The sequence below is a fragment of the Mustelus asterias genome, chromosome 5 (genome assembly GCF_964213995.1).
Source record: "Mustelus asterias chromosome 5, sMusAst1.hap1.1, whole genome shotgun sequence".
Lineage (NCBI taxonomy): Eukaryota > Metazoa > Chordata > Chondrichthyes > Carcharhiniformes > Triakidae > Mustelus > Mustelus asterias.
This window is the reverse complement of record NC_135805.1, coordinates 97,838,902-97,861,193: the sequence shown is the minus strand read 5'-3', so window position 1 is coordinate 97,861,193 and position 22,292 is coordinate 97,838,902. Positions and strand designations below refer to the sequence as shown.

The window sequence follows — 22,292 nt, the reverse complement described above, 5'->3', positions numbered from 1 at the left end:
CGTATTTATAAAACATCTTTGGACTTTCCTCAATTTTATTTGCCAATGTCTTTTCATGCCCTCTCTAATCTTTCCTAATTCCCTTTATAATTTCACCTCTGCACGTTCTATGTTCATCTAGCTTTTCTTCAGTATTTAGTTTTTGGCATTCAACATAAACATTCTTTTTCTGCTCTGTATGCTCTTTGACATCCAGGGGCAACTGGATGTGGGAGCCCCATCCCTTCCCACTGCTCTGCCACTGATTTGCCATCATGTAGCTGTTTCCAGTCCACTCTTCCTAAATCACCTCCCAGTTTCCCAAAATTGGTCTTTCCCCAATTTAAAATGTCTACTCTTGGTCTACCTTTATCCTTGTCCATAACTCCTCTTGAGGATTTTGTAACTTTACTTCAGGGGAACTCCAGCACTTCTCCCAAACAATTATTGCACATGTGTGTACTTTGATAGCTTCAGTAGGCTATAGTACTTAACTATCAAAGATGTCACGAACAAGTGGGAGTTTCTATCTGCCCACTTTCCATATCATATACTTCCAGCAGAAGACACTGGCTACAGATCTAAAACAGGAACTTGGGCCCATTTTCCTCTCTAAATCTAGTGTGCAGAGGTTAATTATAGTAACTAAAATTTGGAAAGTTCTCCCCACCAACAAAAAACAATTGAGACTAGATTTCAAAACTTCCACTGATAGATTAAGGATATTAAAGGGTTACAGAACAGAGGTGGATAGATGGAATTCTGATATAGATCAGCAATGATGTAACTGAACGGTGGGAATTGATTGTCTATTGCTTTGTTACGTTCCTATGTTTTGCCCCTATAATGGGGTGCATGGGGTGGGGAGGGGGGTGAACATTATTCAACTTGAACATCCAACATGAACTTGGAACTGTCAGCATAGTTCAGTTATTACTCAAAATTATTGAGCCAGCACGATCACATTGAATTTTTGTACATTGCAGAAAAATAAATTATCACTGCGTGCATTTATCTATGCCTGGTTAATTTACTTACCTAAAAATGAAACACAAACTTTGCAGAAAGTTCGGAACTGGAATTTACTGGCAGCTTCCAGTAGTGTTTTTGCATTTCCAGAATTGATGATGAGCGAGCCAGTATAAACAAACTCCAGTAGCATTTCCAATACGTCTGCATTTATGTTTGAAATTGTCAACTCCAGCTTCTCTCCATTCTTGTTGTCCTTTGAAGCCCTAACAACAGCAGGCAATAAATTAAAAGTTAGATCCAAATCTAATTATTTTCATGCTTCAACGAAAAGGTGGCTCCATTTATCACTCCACATACTTTGCACTAAAATGTTCTACTATGAGCTGAAAGAGAAAGAAGTAAGCAATGCCCAGTGCAAAAAAAATCATCGTGCAAAAGAGTTATTTAAAACAGAATGAGCCAACTTAAGGATGAAAGATGCAATAATTGCTCATAAACAAAAAGCAAAGCCCCAATGACACAGACTTGTAAACTGGGGGATTCGGATAGACAAAACGGTTAAAGCAGAAAGGTGGGTGGGGAAAAGGTCTAATTCTGCCACAGGAAGCCAGCAGCCATCCTTTAGGAGTTCCATGACTGTGGCCTAGGCTGTCTGTTAAAATAGGTGTTCCCCTGTATAAAGTAGAACACTGAGATTTCAAACAATCCTGTATCTTAAATATATATTTTGTCATGTTAATTTAGGAAGACAAAGTTTGACACCGTACATACTTCGCAAGGATCTGTAAATAATAACAATTAGCCCTGTTAAAATAGTGAAAAGTGGAATCTGTTTCCTCGAAAGAAAATGTGGTGTTAAGTGCCAATGTGCATCTCACAAAACGCCTTTCAACAAACCGCCATTATTTCATTAGAAAAACTGCTTCGGCATTTTCAAACTATTCAATATGTTTCGCTTCCAATTCTAATGGAAATGATCTTCCAACTTTCACTTTCCCTTCAATATTTTTGTGTGTACTAAACCGCTCAAGAGCTTTACCTGATTTTGGCAATGTATTGCACTAGAAAGCTTTAGATTGGCTAAGAGGGAGTTGAAGAGCGAGCTTAGAAGGGCTAAAAGGGGACATGAGAAGACTTTGGCGGATAGGGTTAAAGAGAATCCTAAGGCGTTCTATAGGTATGTCAAGAACAGAAGGTTGGTTAGGGCAAGTTTAGGGCCAGTTATAGATGGCAGAGGGAAGTTATGTGTGGAACCGGAGGAGATTGGTGAAGCATTGAACCAATATTTCTCTTCGGTGTTCACGCAAGGGGACATGAATATAGCTGAGGAGGACACTGGGTTGCAAGGGAGTAGAATAGACAGTATTACAGTTGATAAGGAGGATGTGCAGGATATTCTGGAGGGTCTGAAAATAGATAAATCCCCTGGTCCGGATGGGATTTATCCAAGGATTCTCTGGGAGGCAAGAGAAGTGATTGCAGCGCCTCTGGCTCTGATCTTCAGGTCGTCGTTGGCCTCTGGTATAGTACCAGAAGATTGGAGGTTAGCGAATGTTGTCCCATTGTTTAAGAAGGGGAACAGAGACTTCCCCGGGAATTATAGACCGGTGAGTCTCACTTCTGTTGTCGGCAAGATGTTGGAAAAAATTATAAGGGATAGGATTTATAGTTATTTGGAGAGTAATGAATTGATAGGTGATAGTCAGCATGGTTTTGTGGCAGGTAGGTCGTGCCTTACTAACCTTATTGAGTTTTTTGAGAAAGTGACCAAGGAGGTGGATGGGGGCAAGGCAGTGGACGTGGTATATATGGATTTTAGTAAGGCGTTTGATAAGGTTCACCATGGTAGGCTTCTGCAGAAAATGCAGATGTATGGGATTGGGGGTGATCTAGGAAATTGGATCAGGAATTGGCTAGCGGATAGGAAACAGAGGGTGGTGGTTGATAGTAAATATTCATCATGGAGTGCGGTTACAAGTGGTGTACCTCAGGGATCTGTTTTGGGGCCACTGCTGTTTGTAATATTTATTAATGATCTGGATGAGGGTATAGTTGGGTGGATTAGCAAATTTGCTGATGACACCAAAGTCGGTGGTGTGGTAGACAGTGAGGAAGGGTGTCGTAGTTTGCAGGAAGACTTAGACAGGTTGCAAAGTTGGGCCGAGAGGTGGCGGATGGAGTTTAATGCGGAGAAGTGTGAGGTAATTCACTTTGGTAGGAATAACAGATGTGTTGAGTATAGGGCTAACGGGAGGACTTTGAATAGTGTGGAGGAGCAGAGGGATCTAGGTGTATGTGTGCATAGATCCCTGAAAGTTGGGAATCAAGTAGATAAGGTTGTTAAGAAGGCATATGGTGTCTTGGCGTTTATTGGTAGGGGGATTGAATTTAGGAGTTGTAGCGTTATGTTGCAACTGTACACAACTCTGGTGCGGCCGCACTTGGAGTACTGTGTGCAGTTCTGGTCCCCACATTACAGGAAGGATGTGGAGGCTTTGGAGAGGGTGCAGAGGAGGTTTACCAGGATGTTGCCTGGTATGGAGGGGAGATCCTATGAGGAGAGGCTGAGGGATTTGGGATTGTTTTCGCTGGAAAGGCGGCGGCTAAGAGGGGATCTTATTGAAACATATAAGATGATTAGAGGTTTAGATAGGGTGGATAGTGATAGCCTTTTTCCTCTGATGGAGAAATCCAGCACGAGGGGGCATGGCTTTAAGTTGAGGGGGGGTAGTTATAGAACCGATGTCAGGGGTAGGTTCTTTACCCAGAGGGTGGTGAGGGATTGGAATGCCCTGCCAGCATCAGTAGTAAATGCGCCTAGTTTGGGGGCGTTTAAGAGATCCGTAGATAGGTTCATGGACGAAAAGAAATTGGTTTAGGTTGGAGGGTCACAGTTTTTTTTTAACTGGTCGGTGCAACATCGTGGGCCGAAGGGCCTGTTCTGCGCTGTAATGTTCTATGTTCTATGTTCTATTGAGTTTTAAGCAGCAATGTCTAAATGCAGCAGGCAATGGCTCTGTGAATATGAATGACATCAACATTTTGGAGCAAATTCTCCAATATGCACCATTACCATTTCCGTGCTGCACCAGCATTTTAATTGTGAAATAAATGTAGAAATTAGACTAGCTTCTAATTTCTAAACATTATAAAACATCTTGTAACTTTAAAAAGATTTGAGTATAGATAGAATTTATTGGCTGTAAATTTCAAACATTTCTATAATTGCATTTGTGTAACCTTGAAGTTATTTCAACTAAAAACCTCTCATTACTCATGGTGCCAGTGTGCGATAATGCTGTTGTTTTCAACGAAAAATTAAAAAAATCTCTTCAACAAAAGTGCAGCTTAGACATGTTGATTGATATATTTGAGGATGGAATGGTTTAGAGGGAACAGCAGGGATTTTAGTGCATTGTTCCTGTCTAGCTTTTGGATCATCCAGACTGCCATCTCTTGGTTATTTAAATAGCCTTTGAGAATCCCCACCATAGTCTCACCCCCAGCAGAGCCATAAACTATTGGTAAGAGGGGTCGGGGGACATTTTCAGAGGAGCACACATCTTAACTCTTCCACTTGTACTCGGAGTCTCTGTTCAGTTGGCAGGTCCTGGAAGCAAGCTGTAACTCTGTCATTATGGGTACCCCATGGAAAGGAAGAACTAGGCTCCTCCCAACTCATTGGAATCTCTCCACCATTGCAGGTGCAAGGCAGGCTCCACCATAAGGAATATCTTTGTAACCCTAGGACAACATTAAGGTGGTATAGACCCATTGATCTAAATCTCTGTCCTTTATCCCGAACTATTGCACCAGGGAATCTATGTTCCTAACAGTGAAATGTTTTATTTTATTCTTTTACAGGGTGTGGATGTCGTTGACTAGGCCACCATTTATTGCCCATCCCTAATTGCCCTTAAGAAAATGGCGGTGAGCTGCCTTCTTGAACTGTTGTAGTTCCTGTAGTGTAGGTATGCCTACGGTGCTGTTAAGGAAGAAGTTCCAGGATTTCAACCTAGCTGCAGTGAAGGAACAGCAATATAGTTCCAAGTCAGGATGGTGAATGACTTGGAGGGGAACCTCCAGGTGGTGGTACTCCCACACAAGTGCTGCCTGTGTCCTTCTAGGTGGCAGAGGTCGTGGGTTTGGACGGTGCTGTTGAAGATGAGTTGCTGCAGTGCATCTTGTAGATGGTACACACTGCTACCACTGTGCATCAGTGATGGAGGGAATGAATGTTTAGATGGGGTGCTTTGTCCTGGATGGTGTCGAGCGTCTTGAATGTTGTTGGCAAGTGGAGAGTATTCCATCACACTCCTGATTTGTGCCTTGCAGAAGCAAATTGGTCTACTAAATTAAAGTGAGGCAAGTTTTCATCCCACATCTTGTAGAACATAAAAAATATTTAAGCAACCCCAGGGCACTGAAATATTAAGAAGTAATGATGCTATGGCTCTTTCTTTGAAACACCACAAATATCAATTGCAGCCAATGGCAGTCACAACTTTGAATAATATTATCTATATACAAAGTGGGAATAAACATCGATAAAATAATCACCAAGTGTTGTTAATTTCTTAAATCTTTCATGTGGAGTTAAGTAACTGTATTTTATTTTCCTAATGTTCTGTCTTTTCTTTAAAGATATTGACTTACGCTGGATTAAAATAATACCGCTGTCTGCAGTCCTATATACCAGACATAGACATCTGTGAAAGGCAGCTATTCTTCAGGTATAACCCTATACACCCAATGTTGGCAGACATTTTGACACAGAGGATATCAAAGCTGAACTTAACAGTCTCCATGCCCGATAGCTACAAAGGTGTACTTGTTAGTAAAATCACCACCTCTTGTATATCCCCTCCTCCCTACTCTCACTAAACCTATCTTTCTTCAAGACTCTCCTTAAAATCAATTTCTTTGACCAAGATTATAGGCACCTTCTTAAAGTATTGACTACTTTGTCCTTTTTCTTTGTGAAGAACATCAGAATGCCTTTCTACACAAAAGATACTAAATGAAAGCAAACTGTCCACATATTTGCACCATTATTGCGGCAATTCTGCCTCCAAAAAATAATGCGTTTCCACCCTCTCCGGCTCTCCCTCAATTTATCTATTGGGGAAACCCCCATTCATGTCTTTATTATCTTCAGACTTGACTGTTCCAACGATTGGCCTTCCATCATCCATAGGATAAACCTGAGGATATTCAAACTTTGCCTTTATCCTAGCTTGCATCAAGGCCTGTTCATCCATCACCCCCTGTGTATTTTTTCATTATTATTCATTCATGGGACGTGGGGATCACTGATGGCATTAACCCTAACCCTACAACTGAATGGATTGCTAGGCCTTTTCAGAGAGTATTTTGTTTTAAGAATCAACCGCATTACTGTGGATCTGGCAGTAAGGATGGCAGGTTCCCTTCCTAAAGAACATTAATGAACCCGATGGGTTTTTACCTCAATGGTTTCATGGTCATCATGATGTGGAGATGCTGGCGTTGGACAGGGGTAGACACAGTAAGTCGTCTCACAACACGAGGTTAAAGTCCTTTCGGAGCACTGCCCCTTCATCAGGTGATGAAGATCTTCACCTGATGAAGGGACAGCGCTGCGAAAACTCGTGCTACCAAATACACCTGTTGGGGTTTAACCTGGTGTTGTGAGACTTCTAACTGTTCATGGTCATCCCCCATCAGACTTTTAATTCCAGATTTTTATTGAATTCAAATTTCACCATCTGCCATGGTGGGTTTTAAACCCAGGTCCCTAGAACATTGTCCTCGGTCTCTGGATCGCTAGTCAGGTGATGATACCACTATGCAACTGCCTCCCTGTTTGCTGACCTACTTTGGCTTCCTATTAAGCTAAGTCTTTATTTTAAGATTCTCATCCTCATTTTCAAATCCCTCCTTAACCTTCCTGCTCCCCAGCTTTGTAATCTCTTCCAGTCCTACAATCCACCAAGTTATCTGCACTCTTTTGATTCTGGCCTCACTATTGGGAACTGTACCTTTTAGCTTCCAAGGCACTAAGTTCTAGTATTCCCTACCTAAGCTCCACTACCTATCTTTTCACCTTTAAGACTTTTTTAAAAACCTACTGCTTCGACTAAGCATTTGGTCATTTACCCTATTACTGCCTTATGTTGCCTGGTGCCAAATTTTATTTGATAATCCCCTGTATAATGGCTTGGAACATTGACGGGGGGTGGGGGGGTGTGCAATTCTCCCACTGCACTGCTTTTTAAATTCAATTCACTCCTCTCAAGCAGCATAGACGCCAAGTGCACCATCCTTACTGTTGTCTTGTTTTAGATTAGCTAGTTCAGTATAGCTAAGGGATCAAACTGGCACCATGATTTTTGCCTCACTTAGTGATAGCTAAGAACTCTATGCATAGACCAGGCACTGATGCATAACCTTTGGAAAAAAAACATGCATAAGCAAATAATTTTAGGAAGGACATAAAAACTGCACAATTCAAATCCAAAACTGCAGAAAAGTGAAATAAAATGCCCTTTGGAATTTAGGCTTTGCATCTCTGTTAACCCAAAGTTTAAGGCCAATATTTTAAAATTTCTTAATTGAAGCTAATTAGCATGAAACAAGACTTGGATTCATTTGTGCCTTTCTCAAACTCATGCCCCAAAGCACTTTACAACCAATGAAGTGCAGATTGATTATTCAATTAGAAAGATCTTATTCATGCAATCACTTCATTAACAGGTAGAATGAAAATAAAGGACACAATAACATTTTAATTGATTATACATTAAAAGTATGCTCAAACTTTTGAGTTTGCCCAGCAATTTACAGAATATAGCCCAGAAATTATCAAGAACAGTATGAATGTTTGAATTCAGGATGTGTTTAGATCAAGTTTCTCTCTATGCTATGCGAGTTAAATCATTAACCTGTTCATTTTAAATGGATCAATTGCTGAGAAATTTGATGAAAGCAGATTAAATATTTGAATTATAATATTTTATATAGTAGTCATCATATAATCAGGATATTTTAACTGCATTGAAAGATTATAGCAATCTATCAGGATCGCACACTGATAGCAATATAATGTTGCCATTTTTTTAGAAGTATGAAAAATTTAGTAACTGAGAAGCATCAGCAGTGATTAAATTATAATACTTTCCATAACTTAAAATCAGTCTAAATGTATTTCACTAACTGTGAAACATTTATATCTGTATTTGTGTGAAGATAATAGAATCCAATTTTTCATGACTAGCACTGCAAAATTTTACTAAACCCTAAGAAATAAGAATTGTAAATGCTTGTTTTTATACCTGTGTGCAACTATCTAGTCTCAGAGCTTACACATATTTATATTAATTTTGTTCACTTTATTCCATTCTTACCAACCCATCCATATTATCCTCTTGATCATAAGGACAGAGTATTCCAGTAAATAGGTATCATCAATATCAATCAGAGCAGATCCTTATGCTACGTGGAAGGAAATATTTTCCTGCAAATTTTCCACCCTTTTTCCCCAGACTCATCTAAAACCGGTTAACTTGCAATCTTGATAAAACCCAAGTATAACTATCAGCCAAGTATTTATGGATGGAATTTTACCTGGGTTTCAGGATTCCTGAACTGGAGGATCTCCCCTCAGTTCACAAAGAAGCTATCAGCTGAAATACCAGTGGTGGCAGGAAGATGTCCTTGGGGATTATTAATTATGATGTGGAGATGCCGGCGTTGGACTGGGGTAAACACAGTAAGAAGTCTCACAACACCAGGTTAAAGTCCAACAGGTTTATTTGGTAGCAAAATCCACTAGCTTTCGGAGCACTTCGTCAGGTGAGTGGGAGTTCTGTTCACAAACAGGGCATATAAAGACACTAACTCAATTTACAAAATAATGATTGGAAGACTCGCATTTCAATCATTATTTTGTAAATTGAGTTAGTGTCTTTATATGCCCTGCTTGTGAATAGAACTCCCACTCACCTGACGAAGGGGCAGCGCTCCGAAAGCTAGTGGATTTTGCTACCAAATAAACCTGTTGGACTTTAACCTGGTGTTGTGAGACTTCTTACAATTATTAATTAGCCACCTAACGTCCTCAATTTATTAGGAGGAGAGTAAGCTGGCACATAGCCACTGCCACGACACTTGATTTTACATCTACCCTGCCTGCCAACATGCTCATGGAGGAGGGTGTGGGGTATAAAATTCCATCCTACATCTTGCAGTAGAAACTACAAAAAGTTTATACTAGAGCCACTAGAAATATTATACTTATGTATTTAAATGTTAAGATAAAATCAAAATGGAGTAAATCTCAATGAGTCTCCATTGAATTTCTAATACATCCTCAATTAATGTAGATTCTAACCCTTCGAGTACTGAACATTTTCAAAAATTCATTAATATTTTCATATACGACACTTAGAAAAACCGATTACCAGTTTCCAATGCCAAATATTATGGAAATGCAGAAACATTCAGAACCATAGATTTCTTCGTAGTGAACACTTTCTGAATAAATATATGTAAATATGTGTTAATTATCAAAGATTTGTGGTTAAAGCAGATGGAAACAGAAATAGAATTAGTAATGAAGACACCAGGAAGGAAGGAAGATGGGATCAGTTCAGTTGTGGGAACACTGTGTAATAGGCAAGACATTCATTTGGACATCTAATAGGTCAACCAAATGACTTGCAGACAAATACAACAATGAATACTCCACAAGGAAGGCCACATTAAAGGACTCCTAGATAGCATAAAACAAGCAAAACAATGGGAAGAGATGAGAAACAACAGCTGGAACGACAAACAACATTGACTATTGTGGTCAATACTCCAATCCTGCAAATAAAACACATGCCTGAGTATTGGTCCTTCAATAGAAAGGAAAGAAATTGTAAGCTCTATTGTGAAATAAAATTCTACTTCAGTCCTCAAAGAGTTACCTGCTGTGTGCAATATATGGCTTATGCTGAACAATATTTTGAATAGCTCTAATGTTTGAACTTACTAAATATTTGAGAATTAAAAAAAAATCACTGCTTATTTCACTTACCATTATTAAAATTTTCACAAAGTATATAAATATGTTCAGCCTACATTCACACGTTAGTAATTAGAAAGCAGAAACAAGTGATTATTCAATTGGATTACGAACATTTACATTTTTAGCCATAAGAAAATATTGAGTCTTTTAAAAACACACTACCCACACACATTTTCAAACATCAGCATCTATAGAATAAAATATTTGATGGTGTTCAATCTGAGATCTACAGAATCCATTATATATTTATATTCTGCATTCGATTTCTTTCCCATTAAAGAGAGGGACATCCAAGAAGCTGTCCTTAAAATTTATTCTTTGTAGTTTTTGTATTTCAGCCATATGTGACAAATACGTAATTCATATACTTTAGAAACTGACTGACTTGTTGGAACTGTATTCAGAGTATCAGACTTTTCCTTCATGTGGTTTCTTAAATGCTGATGAGTTGATTTGCACTGCACAAATCTCACAAGTAGCCAAGTACAACAGTACATATTATTTCACTCCCTCAAAGGGCTTCTGTTGTCAGGAATTTCAATAAGTCACCTTCGTGATGGCTTGCAAAAGCTACAAACCACATGTCAAGCACAAACAACTGAAAAGGAAAAACACATGCCTTAATATAACCACTGATTGTCACTTTCAGTTCATGAAAGCCATCACTGATTTGGAGTTATACCTATTGTAACATTATTGTGTCTTACCCAATTCAAAGCTCATATCAGAGGAAATATTAGAGCAGTTTATTTCAACATTTCATGCATGGTGAAGTTTGCACTTCATATTTTATAACAGAATAAAGGCAGCTCAGTCTGCTGGACACTGTAATCATAATAGGTTCTCTGAAACACATATTTATTTTCTTCAAATAGAACCTGGAACTGCTTTTCACTCTTTCCTCTGATGATTATTTTTCTTGCAGTAATGTTTAAACAGTGTTACCCATTTGCTGTCATCCTCCAGTTAGCTGCACCACATCAAAAAAAGAGCATGGGGGTGCACTGAAATAGCTTCAACCTTGTGCTGTAGGAGGCAATATGACGTTTTAAAGATTTTTTTTGAAATTCACACAACATCCTGTGGACAAAGTAGCCTTTGTTTACGATTAGTACATCGATCTTAATGCATAATTGAAAGCAAGGCAAAGGATTTTGACGCTCCCATGAAAGATTTGAATCTGCTCAGATTCATGTCAGAAAAATGCTGCAAGCAAAATCAGCTGCATGATTGACTAATAAAAAGGGACATAAACAAATGAGAATGTAACTGCTTCTGCTATTCACTGTGCAAAAGAAGGATGTTAAATACTGTATAACAAGAACATTAGTTTTCTATTAGGCTAAGAATGAAAAATTAGATATAATGTGAAAACTATTTTTTCATCCATCTTTCCAGGGCCACTTAAAGCATAAACATATCAATCAGGCTATTTACAGGAGAACAGGATAAATGTATCCAAAAGCCTGGCCTGGCTTTGCTAAGGATTTTCTCATATTAATATTTATCATTATCCAGAATTAGGAAGCACACCAAGGAACAGTTTCCTGTTAAAAACTTTGCTTGATGCTACCTCACAAGAGCTAAGCCTCTGCCCTGCTTCCTGTGATGTTTATGCATTTTTGCACAGGCATGACCTTAGTCCCAATTGACAAAGCAGAGCAGCCTACTTTTGCAAACAAACAGGTTATTAAAATGCATGCCTCAAGATGAAAAATGTATGAGGGAAATACAATGTACAAGGAGGATAAGTGTTAAAAAGTAAGAGGAAGCCAGAAGTTAATTTTCTCTAAACACTATTGCTCATTTCTTTAATGAAAAAATTGGCTTAGACTATTTATGACTTGATCTATGGTCAGCCATAAAAACCCATTCACTTGAATGCATCTTCTCTGCAAAACAGATCTAAACAATAACTGTTTACTCATGGCGTAGGAGTTGTTCTACAAAAACGTGTTGCAGTAAATTTTTTGGTGGTGACCCCATAGCCTTACTGAAATGTTTTTCAGCCTTCCAATTCATTATAATATAAAACTACGTAATCACAAAAATGATCTGATAATATGTTGCTCAGACATTGAATTATTGAAAATGTATTCTAATTATAGCAGTAATTGTAATTTACATAAACCTTTATCCAGCTGACACAGGATTTAAGGGTTTGAAATATAAAGATACAGTGAAATATGATGTTCAGTCTCCAAATGATGTGGTGACAAGAAACAGTTTTTGGAATGGAAAGAGGTGACCCAGAAATAATTTTAGTCAGAAAATCTTTTGGATAGGGCCTAAGGATAGTAAATTTGAGTGCAGAATAATATAGTAGTTTCACTAAGCTCGGTATACAACCACCAACCTTTGTGGCTGTTTTGATACTCTAGAAATTAAGTGTCAATTCCCAGCTGGAAAGAAAATCCATATGCTCCTGCAGAATAATGTGGTCTCCATGATGTTGTAATGGATTAAACAGAGTATGTCATCTTCTCGACACCTCTCAAATATTGAAAACAGGGGAAATTCTTCCCAAGAGTTCCCCGGGTGAACCAAAATGGATGGCAGCTGAATAATGGAGCACAACTTAAGCTTCTAGTTGAGTAAAAAAATGCAATTAAAGCAAAACTGTCAGGCTATCACAACTTAAGTCACAAAATTCATTATTCTGACACCACAAATTAATTTTCAACTTGGTATTTTACACCTTTGGAGTGGATGATTTTCTAGGCACCATGGGATTATCTACACTGAGAATAAGAAATAATTACTAAACAGCCTAAGGCGCCAAGCTGTCAGTTGGAGAGTCAAGGAAAAATAAACCAGAATCTTCATATACAAGTTCTAACAAAGTCAAAGCAGTTTTGCAGACGGTATAATACTGGCAAATGGACACAGGAGGTCTGGAGCCTGCTGACTATATATTGAATCTGCACTATCTGCTGGACAATATATATTCCCTATTATTTTATGCTACCATCTGGGGAATATTCTGGGGGAATAACCTTGCTGTAGGTATCCAATATGAGGTGGCCTTGTGGCACAATGGGTAGCGTCCCTGCATCAGAAGTACTGAATTCGAGTCCCATCCCAGGAGATGATTGCCAAGGAAAGTGGTTTCATAATGCAGCCAAACAGCTTGATCAATTTGCAATTCCTTCCAGCACATGCCAGTGGCAAGTGATAAGAGTGGAAGAGATTCCTGGTCAGTCATGTGATGGGAAGAATGTTGCAGCCTCTAGCATCACTATCTATAGCTCCAGACGAAAACATGCATGTAAAAGTTACATATTGCCACAGCAACACTGACTCCCTGAATGATTTGTGACACCACTGCCACCATACATCTAATTTTAAAAATTTCTTTTCATGGGAATAGAAGATTCTCTGTGCAAGATGCATAGTATACTTTTGCAACACAGCTATGCTGCTTTTTCAAAAGAGGAAATTAAAATTAAGATTTGTTTAGTGATAAAGTTTACAATCAGACTTTCCTAAATCAAATTATTGAAAGATTAGAGTGGACGGATGCTGGAAATCCTGGAAACCCCAAAGATGTCAGTAATCCCAACAGAGACAGAGTCAAGATGTATAGCATACTCATTAGCATCAGTGTAAAAACTAAATGTGATTTACACATTGAGCTCATTAAATGAGATTGATCCAGGAGGTCATGGGGAATGTAGATGAGAAGACAATTCTTCCTTCATTCTCATCTCTGATTTAAGGAAAAGAATTAGTAGGTATGCAGAAGGAGCAACATGGAAATAAGGGACACTAAGGTATAAAGGCTGTTACAGACTGTCCTGTGTTACTTTCTGTTTTAGCGCAAAATCTGGAGGAAAGAGGTTAATGCCATAGCAGAGGTTGATTTTCAGTTTGCCTGGTAATACAGTCAGAGCTGCAGTTTCAGAGATTAGTCTCATAATTAGTCCCATGTTCTATGCTGGATGAATACCTGGGAGATTTTGCTTTTTGTCTGTGACTTTGATTGCTTTGAGTGAGAAAGTGCCAACATCAAAACCATCTTTAAATGGACCAGAGTTGAAAAGATAACACTAAAAGAAACAAACTGTGACTCCTGGGGGAACATAAAACCAATCCACAAAGTGGAAAATGAGAAAAAATGTTCCCTAATGGACGAGCAACTGTAACCAAACCTGCTGACAAAAGAAAAGCATAACTGTTTGGAATTGGGAATGGTTTACAGCGTGCAAAGAGTGACAAACCATGTAGCTCTCACAAAGCTATAGTGAGCAAGATCACAAGGAAGCATTGTACTGCTATATGATTCCTCCCCCTCCCCCTCTCCCCCCCCTTCAGATGACACATCTATCCTGAGCAATACGCAGGATAAACAAAAGTGTATGCTCCTGAAGTTTTGCCATCATTCATCCCCATTTTGAAAACATCAAGGGCAAACATTTACAAATTCTGTGCAAATGTTCAAAGATTAATGCTTTAAATAAGCAATCATAAAATATCACAATGAAAAAATGCCAAGTTGCAGTCTAAAACTATTGACACATATTTAAAAAAATATCACCGCATATAGTGTAAAATAAAAGCAAAGCTTTGAGCTATTTTAATGCATGCAAAACCTATACTGAACTACCTGTAAAATCAACACCAAGAGGATTTTAATTTTAACCAGTCCTAACCTCTGAATTATTATACACAATCGCTTGTTCCATGTAGCTTACTAATAGTCCCACAGACAAAATATTCTTGAATAACTGAGTCATGTAAATAGCCTGTATGATAGAGTTAAGTTGAAAGAATATTCAAGTTATGCAGAAAACATATATTTCATAAATTAAACTTGCTGCGTATTATATAAATGATAATAGTTTGTTTTTACTAACAGCTAGTTAAAGGCAATTGATATAAATTCATATAATTCATTAACAATTTAATGTGAAATACAACACTTTGAGTCAGAGCTTTAAGCATGATCTAGCAATTTAATCTCAATGATACTTAAGAGTTTCAAATAGCTAACTGAAAATTCAGTTCATTACATTGAAAATATAAACCAAAAATAACTAAATTTAACATATTGAAGGAGCATAGGAGTATTCTCACTAATTTTACTTTCATCTGATGTCATACAGCTTTCAAGGAGTTATTTGTTAAACTTATGCATGGCACATTTAAGGATGTCCATGGATTCAATGAAAATGTTAATAGAAGTTTAAGCAAACTGAAAAATAATTTATTATTAAGAGTCTCTTAAATCCAAAAGCCTTTTCAACCATAATTTCCATTTCCATTTTAGCAGCAGATTTGAGAAATCCTTGTAATCAGCATTATGCTCATTCTATTTCATTGTAATATGTCAACATGTGCCAATTAATGAATAATTTCATGACAAAGTGATTAGATTATAAAGTTGTTCAAATTAAACAGGAATTGAACATTGCATAGTGTCGTTGTTTGCTTTGCACATATTTTATTTACTTGCTGTGTACGTAATTTTGCAAAACTGGAATATTTAACATGGCATAACTTTTTTCGCAAAATGCAAACTAAGGGTTTGTTAGTGCTAGTTAGTCATGTGAAGAAGAGTATCGTCAAGGTGGTGCAGAAGTAATAAATTCCTCGGCAAACGACTGATGATAATTGAAAATGATCTTTCCTCAAACAGCAGAATTTAAATATGAATTTAAGGCAACAGTATAATACTTTTCTGTTTTCTTTTTAAGTAAACCAAAGGAATCTCCAAAAAGCAAGTCTTTGTCAAATAAATGGGGATCCTCAGTCATGGAACATCTCATTTCTTCACTCTAAATTGAAGCAGCTATTAATCAAAAATATAATAGGCAAATAAACCTGGGTTTAGTTTCAATTTAGGAATACATTCATCTGAAATGATGGAAAGAATGGCTACTGGCCCTGTGACAGGAGGTTCTATCTTCATAACCCTGCAAGAGAGGAAAGCAACACGAATGAACCCTACAAAAGAACCGACCAGATCACAGCTTGAGGAAGGCAAACCTTTTGATCAGTTCCTTGAAATATAAGCTGCAGGAAGCTAGAACATTTTGATGGACTTCAAACTCTTTGCCTTCAACAGTTATTTTCAGGTCTGTAAACTCTTTCGCTCTGCGCTGCTGGTTCAACTCCTTCAACATTTCTGCAGAACAGAGAAGACAGACATTGCCAGGGTTCCGATGACGAAATTTTCGAATGAATTAAAGAGACAGATACCTGGTGAACTCTAGCCAAGTCGCACACGTTGACATTTGTATATAACACTCAATTGACAATAAAAAAAACCATTGACATAATGTAAAAAAACAAAGCACGCACCATTTGGTTGAGTAAATGAAAGAATAAAATGAAAGCCTCATGAGTCTTTAAAGGTAAAATACACTTCTCTTCATCAACATAATTAAAGACAACGTGTGTATTATCACAGAAAGACGAGAGAAGAAAATGAAATAATCAAAACATTTCTAACACCTACCAACTGATACACAGCTCCCCCCTCCAAAAAAAATTTAAATACTTTAATTTGGGAACTTACTGTAGCATTGAAAACATGGCACAGTGTGCTGTAAATAAAAGACACTAAGCTCAACTGGTTAAAGCAAAATGTACCTGGAGGAACAAGATTCATTTATTATTATAAAATTCACTTTCTAATTTATAAAACTGTCAAGTAACAGATGCTCTTCCCATTTTTCTAACCATTTTTGTAATATCCAAGGATTTTGAAAGAGAATATCAAATTTTAAATATAAATATGATGGAATGTTTAACCACTTTGGTATGAACTTAAGCAAGTTACTTGTCAGATTTTTTAAAAACCATTCGAAGTTCAGCTTTTAGCTTACAACAAAATGAATTTGGTCTGATACAGCCTTGTAGATAGAAGTTCAATAATAAAGAATATTTTACCAAACATTCTCTTTATTCATTCTTTTTAATGAAAAAGTTGTAGGACGCTTATAATTATTCAAATTTGTGTGCCAAAAAGTAATTGAAGCATCCAGATTGATTAATTGACTGTAGTCAAATTTTCAGTTATAACTATGAAATTGGTGAGGAAAAGGTTGTTTTTTATTACAAAGACATAAGATATCAATGGGATCATAACTGGTCTATTCTTAGCCTCATCGCCAATGTAATCTTGGCCTCAACTGCAAAATGGGAAACTAGTGCAAAACTTACCCAGTAAGGAACTTTTGGTTTTCTTTACCCTATTAAGGTTTAACAGCTTTCATAGCATATATAGCAGGCAAACCTATAGTATTAGCATTTTGTACAAACTAGTTTCAACATGGAGGTGCTGCTGTGCTCCTACTAAGTTTTAAAGCCGTATTAGTAAGTGGGAAGAAGAGAAGAGGACAGAAAATACTTTTCTTACTTTTTCAGGACCTTGGCACCATCAAAGTATGAATGCTTGAGAAACAAAATAAATGATAAACATTTCTGAAGCAATGGATATTTCTTTTTAAGGTCCCATCTGTTCATGATGTTTTGCATTTTGTGGCCAATGATGAAGCTGATCTCAAATAAAATTGCCACAATGATTAAGCAATCTCTGTGGTATGGATATTTTCTTTCTCAATGTTAATTTGTCTCTGGCACCAAGTTAAGGAAGGAGCTCTATAGGCATGCAACAATAGTGATCAAGGAAAGAAGCCAATCATATTGAAGCATCTTAACAGACAGCAAACCAGTAGTAAAATGCCATCCCCAGTGGCAGTGATGTTGGATTTGAGTTGGTTCTCCTGATGACGGGTGAGACCCTCGTTGGCAACATTAAATCATGTCATATATGTCTGTCAAAATTATTGCTCATTTTTCGCTTAATATCTATGATGCATGTTGCAATGCAAGGTAACATCATAGAATCCCTACAGTACAGAATTCGGCCCATTGAATCTGCAGCGACTCAGAAGTGACACTTCATTTTTAATATATGTATGACCTATTGGCTTCCACAGGTGTCTCTTGACATTCTTTACCAGGGACAGGATGAACACTTCATTAATGCAAAGTGCTCATTCAAGAACACAGTGAGGCTCATTGAAAAGCAGCAGAATTTGGCTACTGAAGAAATTGGTGTTCAAATGGCAACTAAATTCAATCTAATCCATAAACTGTAAGTTCAATATATATCAGTGGAGATATCAGATACCAAAGTCAACATTTTCAGCCCAATTCTTTTAGTGCTCATGCCATTACGGATCTCATTATGAATTTTGATTTGATTTATTATTGTCACATGTATTAATGTGAATCTTTTAAGGATTGCAACTCCATTTTCATTAAGTTACCTTTGAATAGTAAATTGCAAATTGAGCTATGTTTATTTGTCTTCTGATTTAGTTAATAATCAGGCTTCTTCTGCTACCTACTTTGTTTGAAGTATTATTGAAATCATTCAAAGACCAAGTACAAGAGTAGCATTTCCTTCCCAATATAATAGATCATTTTTAGCAGCCTTCCATCTTGTGAGACAACTAGGTGGTCAACACATTGCTAAACATTGTCTAGTGTGGCTCAGGAGCCCTACTTCAGTATGACAGTCTCTGCCACATTTGCAGTACCAGTTTATTCTCAAGTTTACATGGTTTGTGAAGTTACTTCTTTCGTTATCTTTAGCTGCAGTTTCTTTCATTTATAACGTCCCCCATCTGTTCATTGAGAATGGGTAGAATTGAATAGAGCCCACCAGAGTGAACGTATTGGTGGTAGAGATTGGAGGTGTAGGGTTTGGGGGCATGGGGAAGGGTGCAGGGAGAATCTGTGGGTGTACGTACCCACATTGGATTCCCAGCATCATGGCCCCCATTAAGTTGGAGGCAGAGAGTGACACAGGATCGTCTCAGCAGGATGTTAATCAGGTTCATTAATGAGCCAAAAGAGAAAACGCCGGGAAAATCTCAGCAGCTCTGGCAGTATCTGTAAGGAGAGAAAAGAGCTGATGTTTTGAGTCCAGATGACCCTTTGTCAAAGCTAAAAGGCGTAGAAAGTGGGAGATACTTATACTGCAGGGTGAGGGAATGAAAGATGAGTCATAACCATAGAAACCAGGGGAAAACTCTGCTAATAGCTGTCCATAGAGAGAATTAAGGGTGTGAATGGTCAAATGGCAGAGAAGCTGTAAGCTGTGACAGATGAAGATGTTGGGGGGGGGGGGGGACAGATGAAGATGTTGGGGGGGGGGGGGGGGGGAGAGAAGAGATGGGACAGAGGTAGAATGTAGAAAAGGGGAAGCGGGGGGAGAAAAGGTAACGGAAGGAGGATGAAGTAGGGGGAAAGAATGGGGGGGGGGGGAAGAAAAATAAAGAAATAAAAGATAGAAACAGTAAAAAATAAAATAAAATAGAATGAAAACAAAGTGCGTTGAGGTGGGGTAGAGCAAATCATCTGAAGCTGTTGAATTCTATGTTGAGACCGGAAGGTTGCAAAGCGCCTAGCCGGAAGATGAGATGCTGTTCCTCCAGTTTGCGTTGAGCTTCACTGGAACATTGCAGCAAGCCAAGGACAGACATGTGGGCATGGGAGTAGGATCGTGTGTTAAAATGGCAAGCAACTGGAAGGTCAGGGTCCTGATTGCGCACAGACCGAAGGTGCTCAGCAAAGTGATCACCCAGAATACGCTTGGTCCCTCTGATATAGAGGAGACCACATTGGGAGCAGCGAATGCAATGGACCAAATTGAAAGAGGCGCAAGTGAAACGTGGAATGAATGTTTTGGACCTTGGATGGTGAGCATAGAAGAGGAAAAGGGACAGGTGTTACACCTTCTGCGATTGCATGGGAAGGTGCCATGAGTGGCGGGAGAGGTGCTGGGTATAGTGGAGGAGTGGACTCGGAATAGCAATGGAGTACCCGCATGGGTCCGAGCTACGCTTGTCTTTTAATGGGGTATGAGGAACATTCCTTGTTCTAGGCCTGCCCAGGTCCCCTCCCACAATCCTTTACCGGTACATCGATGACTACTTCGGTGCCGCATCATGCTCTCATCCAGACCTCGAAAAATTCATCAACTTCGCTTCCAGTTTCCACCTCTCTATCGCTTTCACCTGGTCCATCTCAGACACTTCCCTTCCCTGACCTTTCTGTCTCCATTTGCGGCAATAGATTATCTACCAATATCCATTACAAGCTCAGGGACTCCCGCAGCTAACTGGACTGCAGCTCTTCACACCCCACGTCCTCTAAGGAATCCATCTCTTTCTCTCAGCTCCTTCGCCTCCGTTGCATTTGTTCCGATGATGCCAAAGTGGTGCTTCTAATATCTACTCCTTTTTCCTCAACCGTGGATTCCCATCTACAGTTGTCGACAGGGCCTTCAACAGCGCGCAGTCCATCTCCTGCACTATGACCCTCATCCCCTCCCCTCTCTCCCAGAACAAGGATAGAGTCCCCCATGTTCTCACATTTCACTCCGCCAGCCTCCGCATGCAAAGCATAATCCTCCACCATTTTCGTCAACTCCAGCGTGATGCCGCCACCAAACACATCTTCCCTTCATTCCCTCTGTCAGCATTCCGTAGAGACCATTCCCTCCAGGATAACCTAGTCCACTCCTCCACTATACCTAACACCTCTCCTGTCACTCATGGCACCTTCCCATGCAATCGCAGAAGGTGTAACACCTGTCCCTTTACCTCTTCTATGCTTCCCATCCAAGGTCCAAAACACTCATTCCAGGTTAAGCAGCGTTTCACTTGTGCCTCTTTCAATTTGGTCTACTGCATTCGCTGCTCCCAATGTGGTCTCCTTTATATTGGAGAGACCAAGCGTAGACTGGGTGATCGCTTTGCTGGGCACCTTCGATGTGTACGCAAACAGGACCCTGACCTTCCGGTTGCTTGCCATTTTAACACACGATCTTGCTCCCATGCCCATGTGTTTGTTCTTGGCTTGCTGCAATGTTCTAGTGAAGCTCAACGCAAACTGGAGGAACAGCATCTCATCTTCTGGCTAGGCACTTTACAGCCTTCCGGTCTCAACATGGAATTCAACAACTTCAGATGATTTGCTCTACCCCACCTCGGCCCCCTTTGTTTTCATTCTATTTTATTTTTTACTGTTCTCGACATTTTATTTCTTTAATGTCTTTCTTCATTTTTCTTCCCCCCCACTCTTTCCCCCTACTTTATCCCCCTTCCCTTACCTTTTCTCCCCCTTTGCTTCCCCTTTTCTAAATTTTACCTCTGTCCCATCTTCCCCTCCTCCCCCCAACATCTTCATCTGTCACAGCTCACAGCTTCTCTGCCATTTGGCCATTCACACCCTTTATTCTCTCTGTGGACAGCCATTAGCAGTCTTTTCCCCTGTTTTCTATGGTTATGACTCATCTTTCATTCCCTCACCCTGCAGTATAAATATCTCCCACTTTCTATGCCTTTTAGCTTTGACAAAGGGTCGTCTAGACTCGAAACGTCACCTCTGTTCTCTCTTTACAGATGCTGCCAGACCTGCTGAGATTTTCCAGCGTTTTCTCTTTTGGTTTCAGATTCCAGCATCTGCAGTAATTTGCTTTTATCATTACTTCATACCAATTATCTCAGTGCCCACTGGAATTCAATGGTCGCTCACGGATTTAATAAGATGCACCCAGCTCTCCTGTGCTTTCCAAAGGCTGCTCAGGAAATGCTGTTGTCTTGTAGGGGGTTGGTGGGAGGGGGCAGGGGATGGTCCTTCGGTAATCAAGGGACCCAGCACCTAGCATCGCTAAGTTGGGGGTAGAGGCTGCTGCTTCCCTGCAACCTCCCTGCCATTCTTCTCTGGCACCACCCTCCCACCGAACCAGATCCCTCCTCACTCACCTGTGCCCTGGATAATGGAACATTGGCAGTAGCCACTGCTCCCAGTGACACAGCTGACAACCTTTGATTGGCCAGAAGATTTCGGGCGTAGGATTTTTGTTTCACTAGGGGCTTGATTGTTTGATGGACCCGGCGCTGACCAATTAGGGTTGGGCCTCCCCCATGGAAGTGACGCAGGGCTCCTGCTGGTTCTCCAACTGGGGTGGGGGCAGGGGGATGCAGCTTTACCAGAACTAAATGCCAGCTAACATACTCCCAAATCCATCATTTAATAATTTAATGAGGGAAATTATTTATTTTTCCCCTCAATCCTATTTCCAAGAATGATAAATGCTTCTATATCCAGCCAATATTTAGGATTTTACACAGTCCTGGTTTTCCTTTGAAGTTGAATAGCTCTTTATGTCCTCATGAACGTTTCTCACATGTTGGTGCAAACTTGATGGACCGAAGGACCTCTTCTGCACTGTATGATTCTATGATAAATGTGGAGGCCTAAAATG

General features: G+C 39.3%; 1 protein-coding gene across 4 annotated transcripts in view; it reads right to left on the bottom strand.

Moving 5' to 3' along the window:
* The window catches only part of klhl29 (kelch like family member 29), a 423,156-nt gene that overhangs the window by 99,737 nt on the left and 301,127 nt on the right, over positions 1-22,292 (bottom strand). For all 4 annotated transcript variants that reach the window (XM_078213081.1, XM_078213080.1, XM_078213079.1 and 1 more), the window contains 2 exons: positions 15,992-16,130; positions 1,018-1,214 (listed from right to left, as the gene is read on the bottom strand). In XM_078213081.1, the coding sequence (XP_078069207.1) occupies positions 1,018-1,214; positions 15,992-16,130 (336 nt within the window). The remainder of the gene's footprint in view (positions 1-1,017; positions 1,215-15,991; positions 16,131-22,292) is intronic.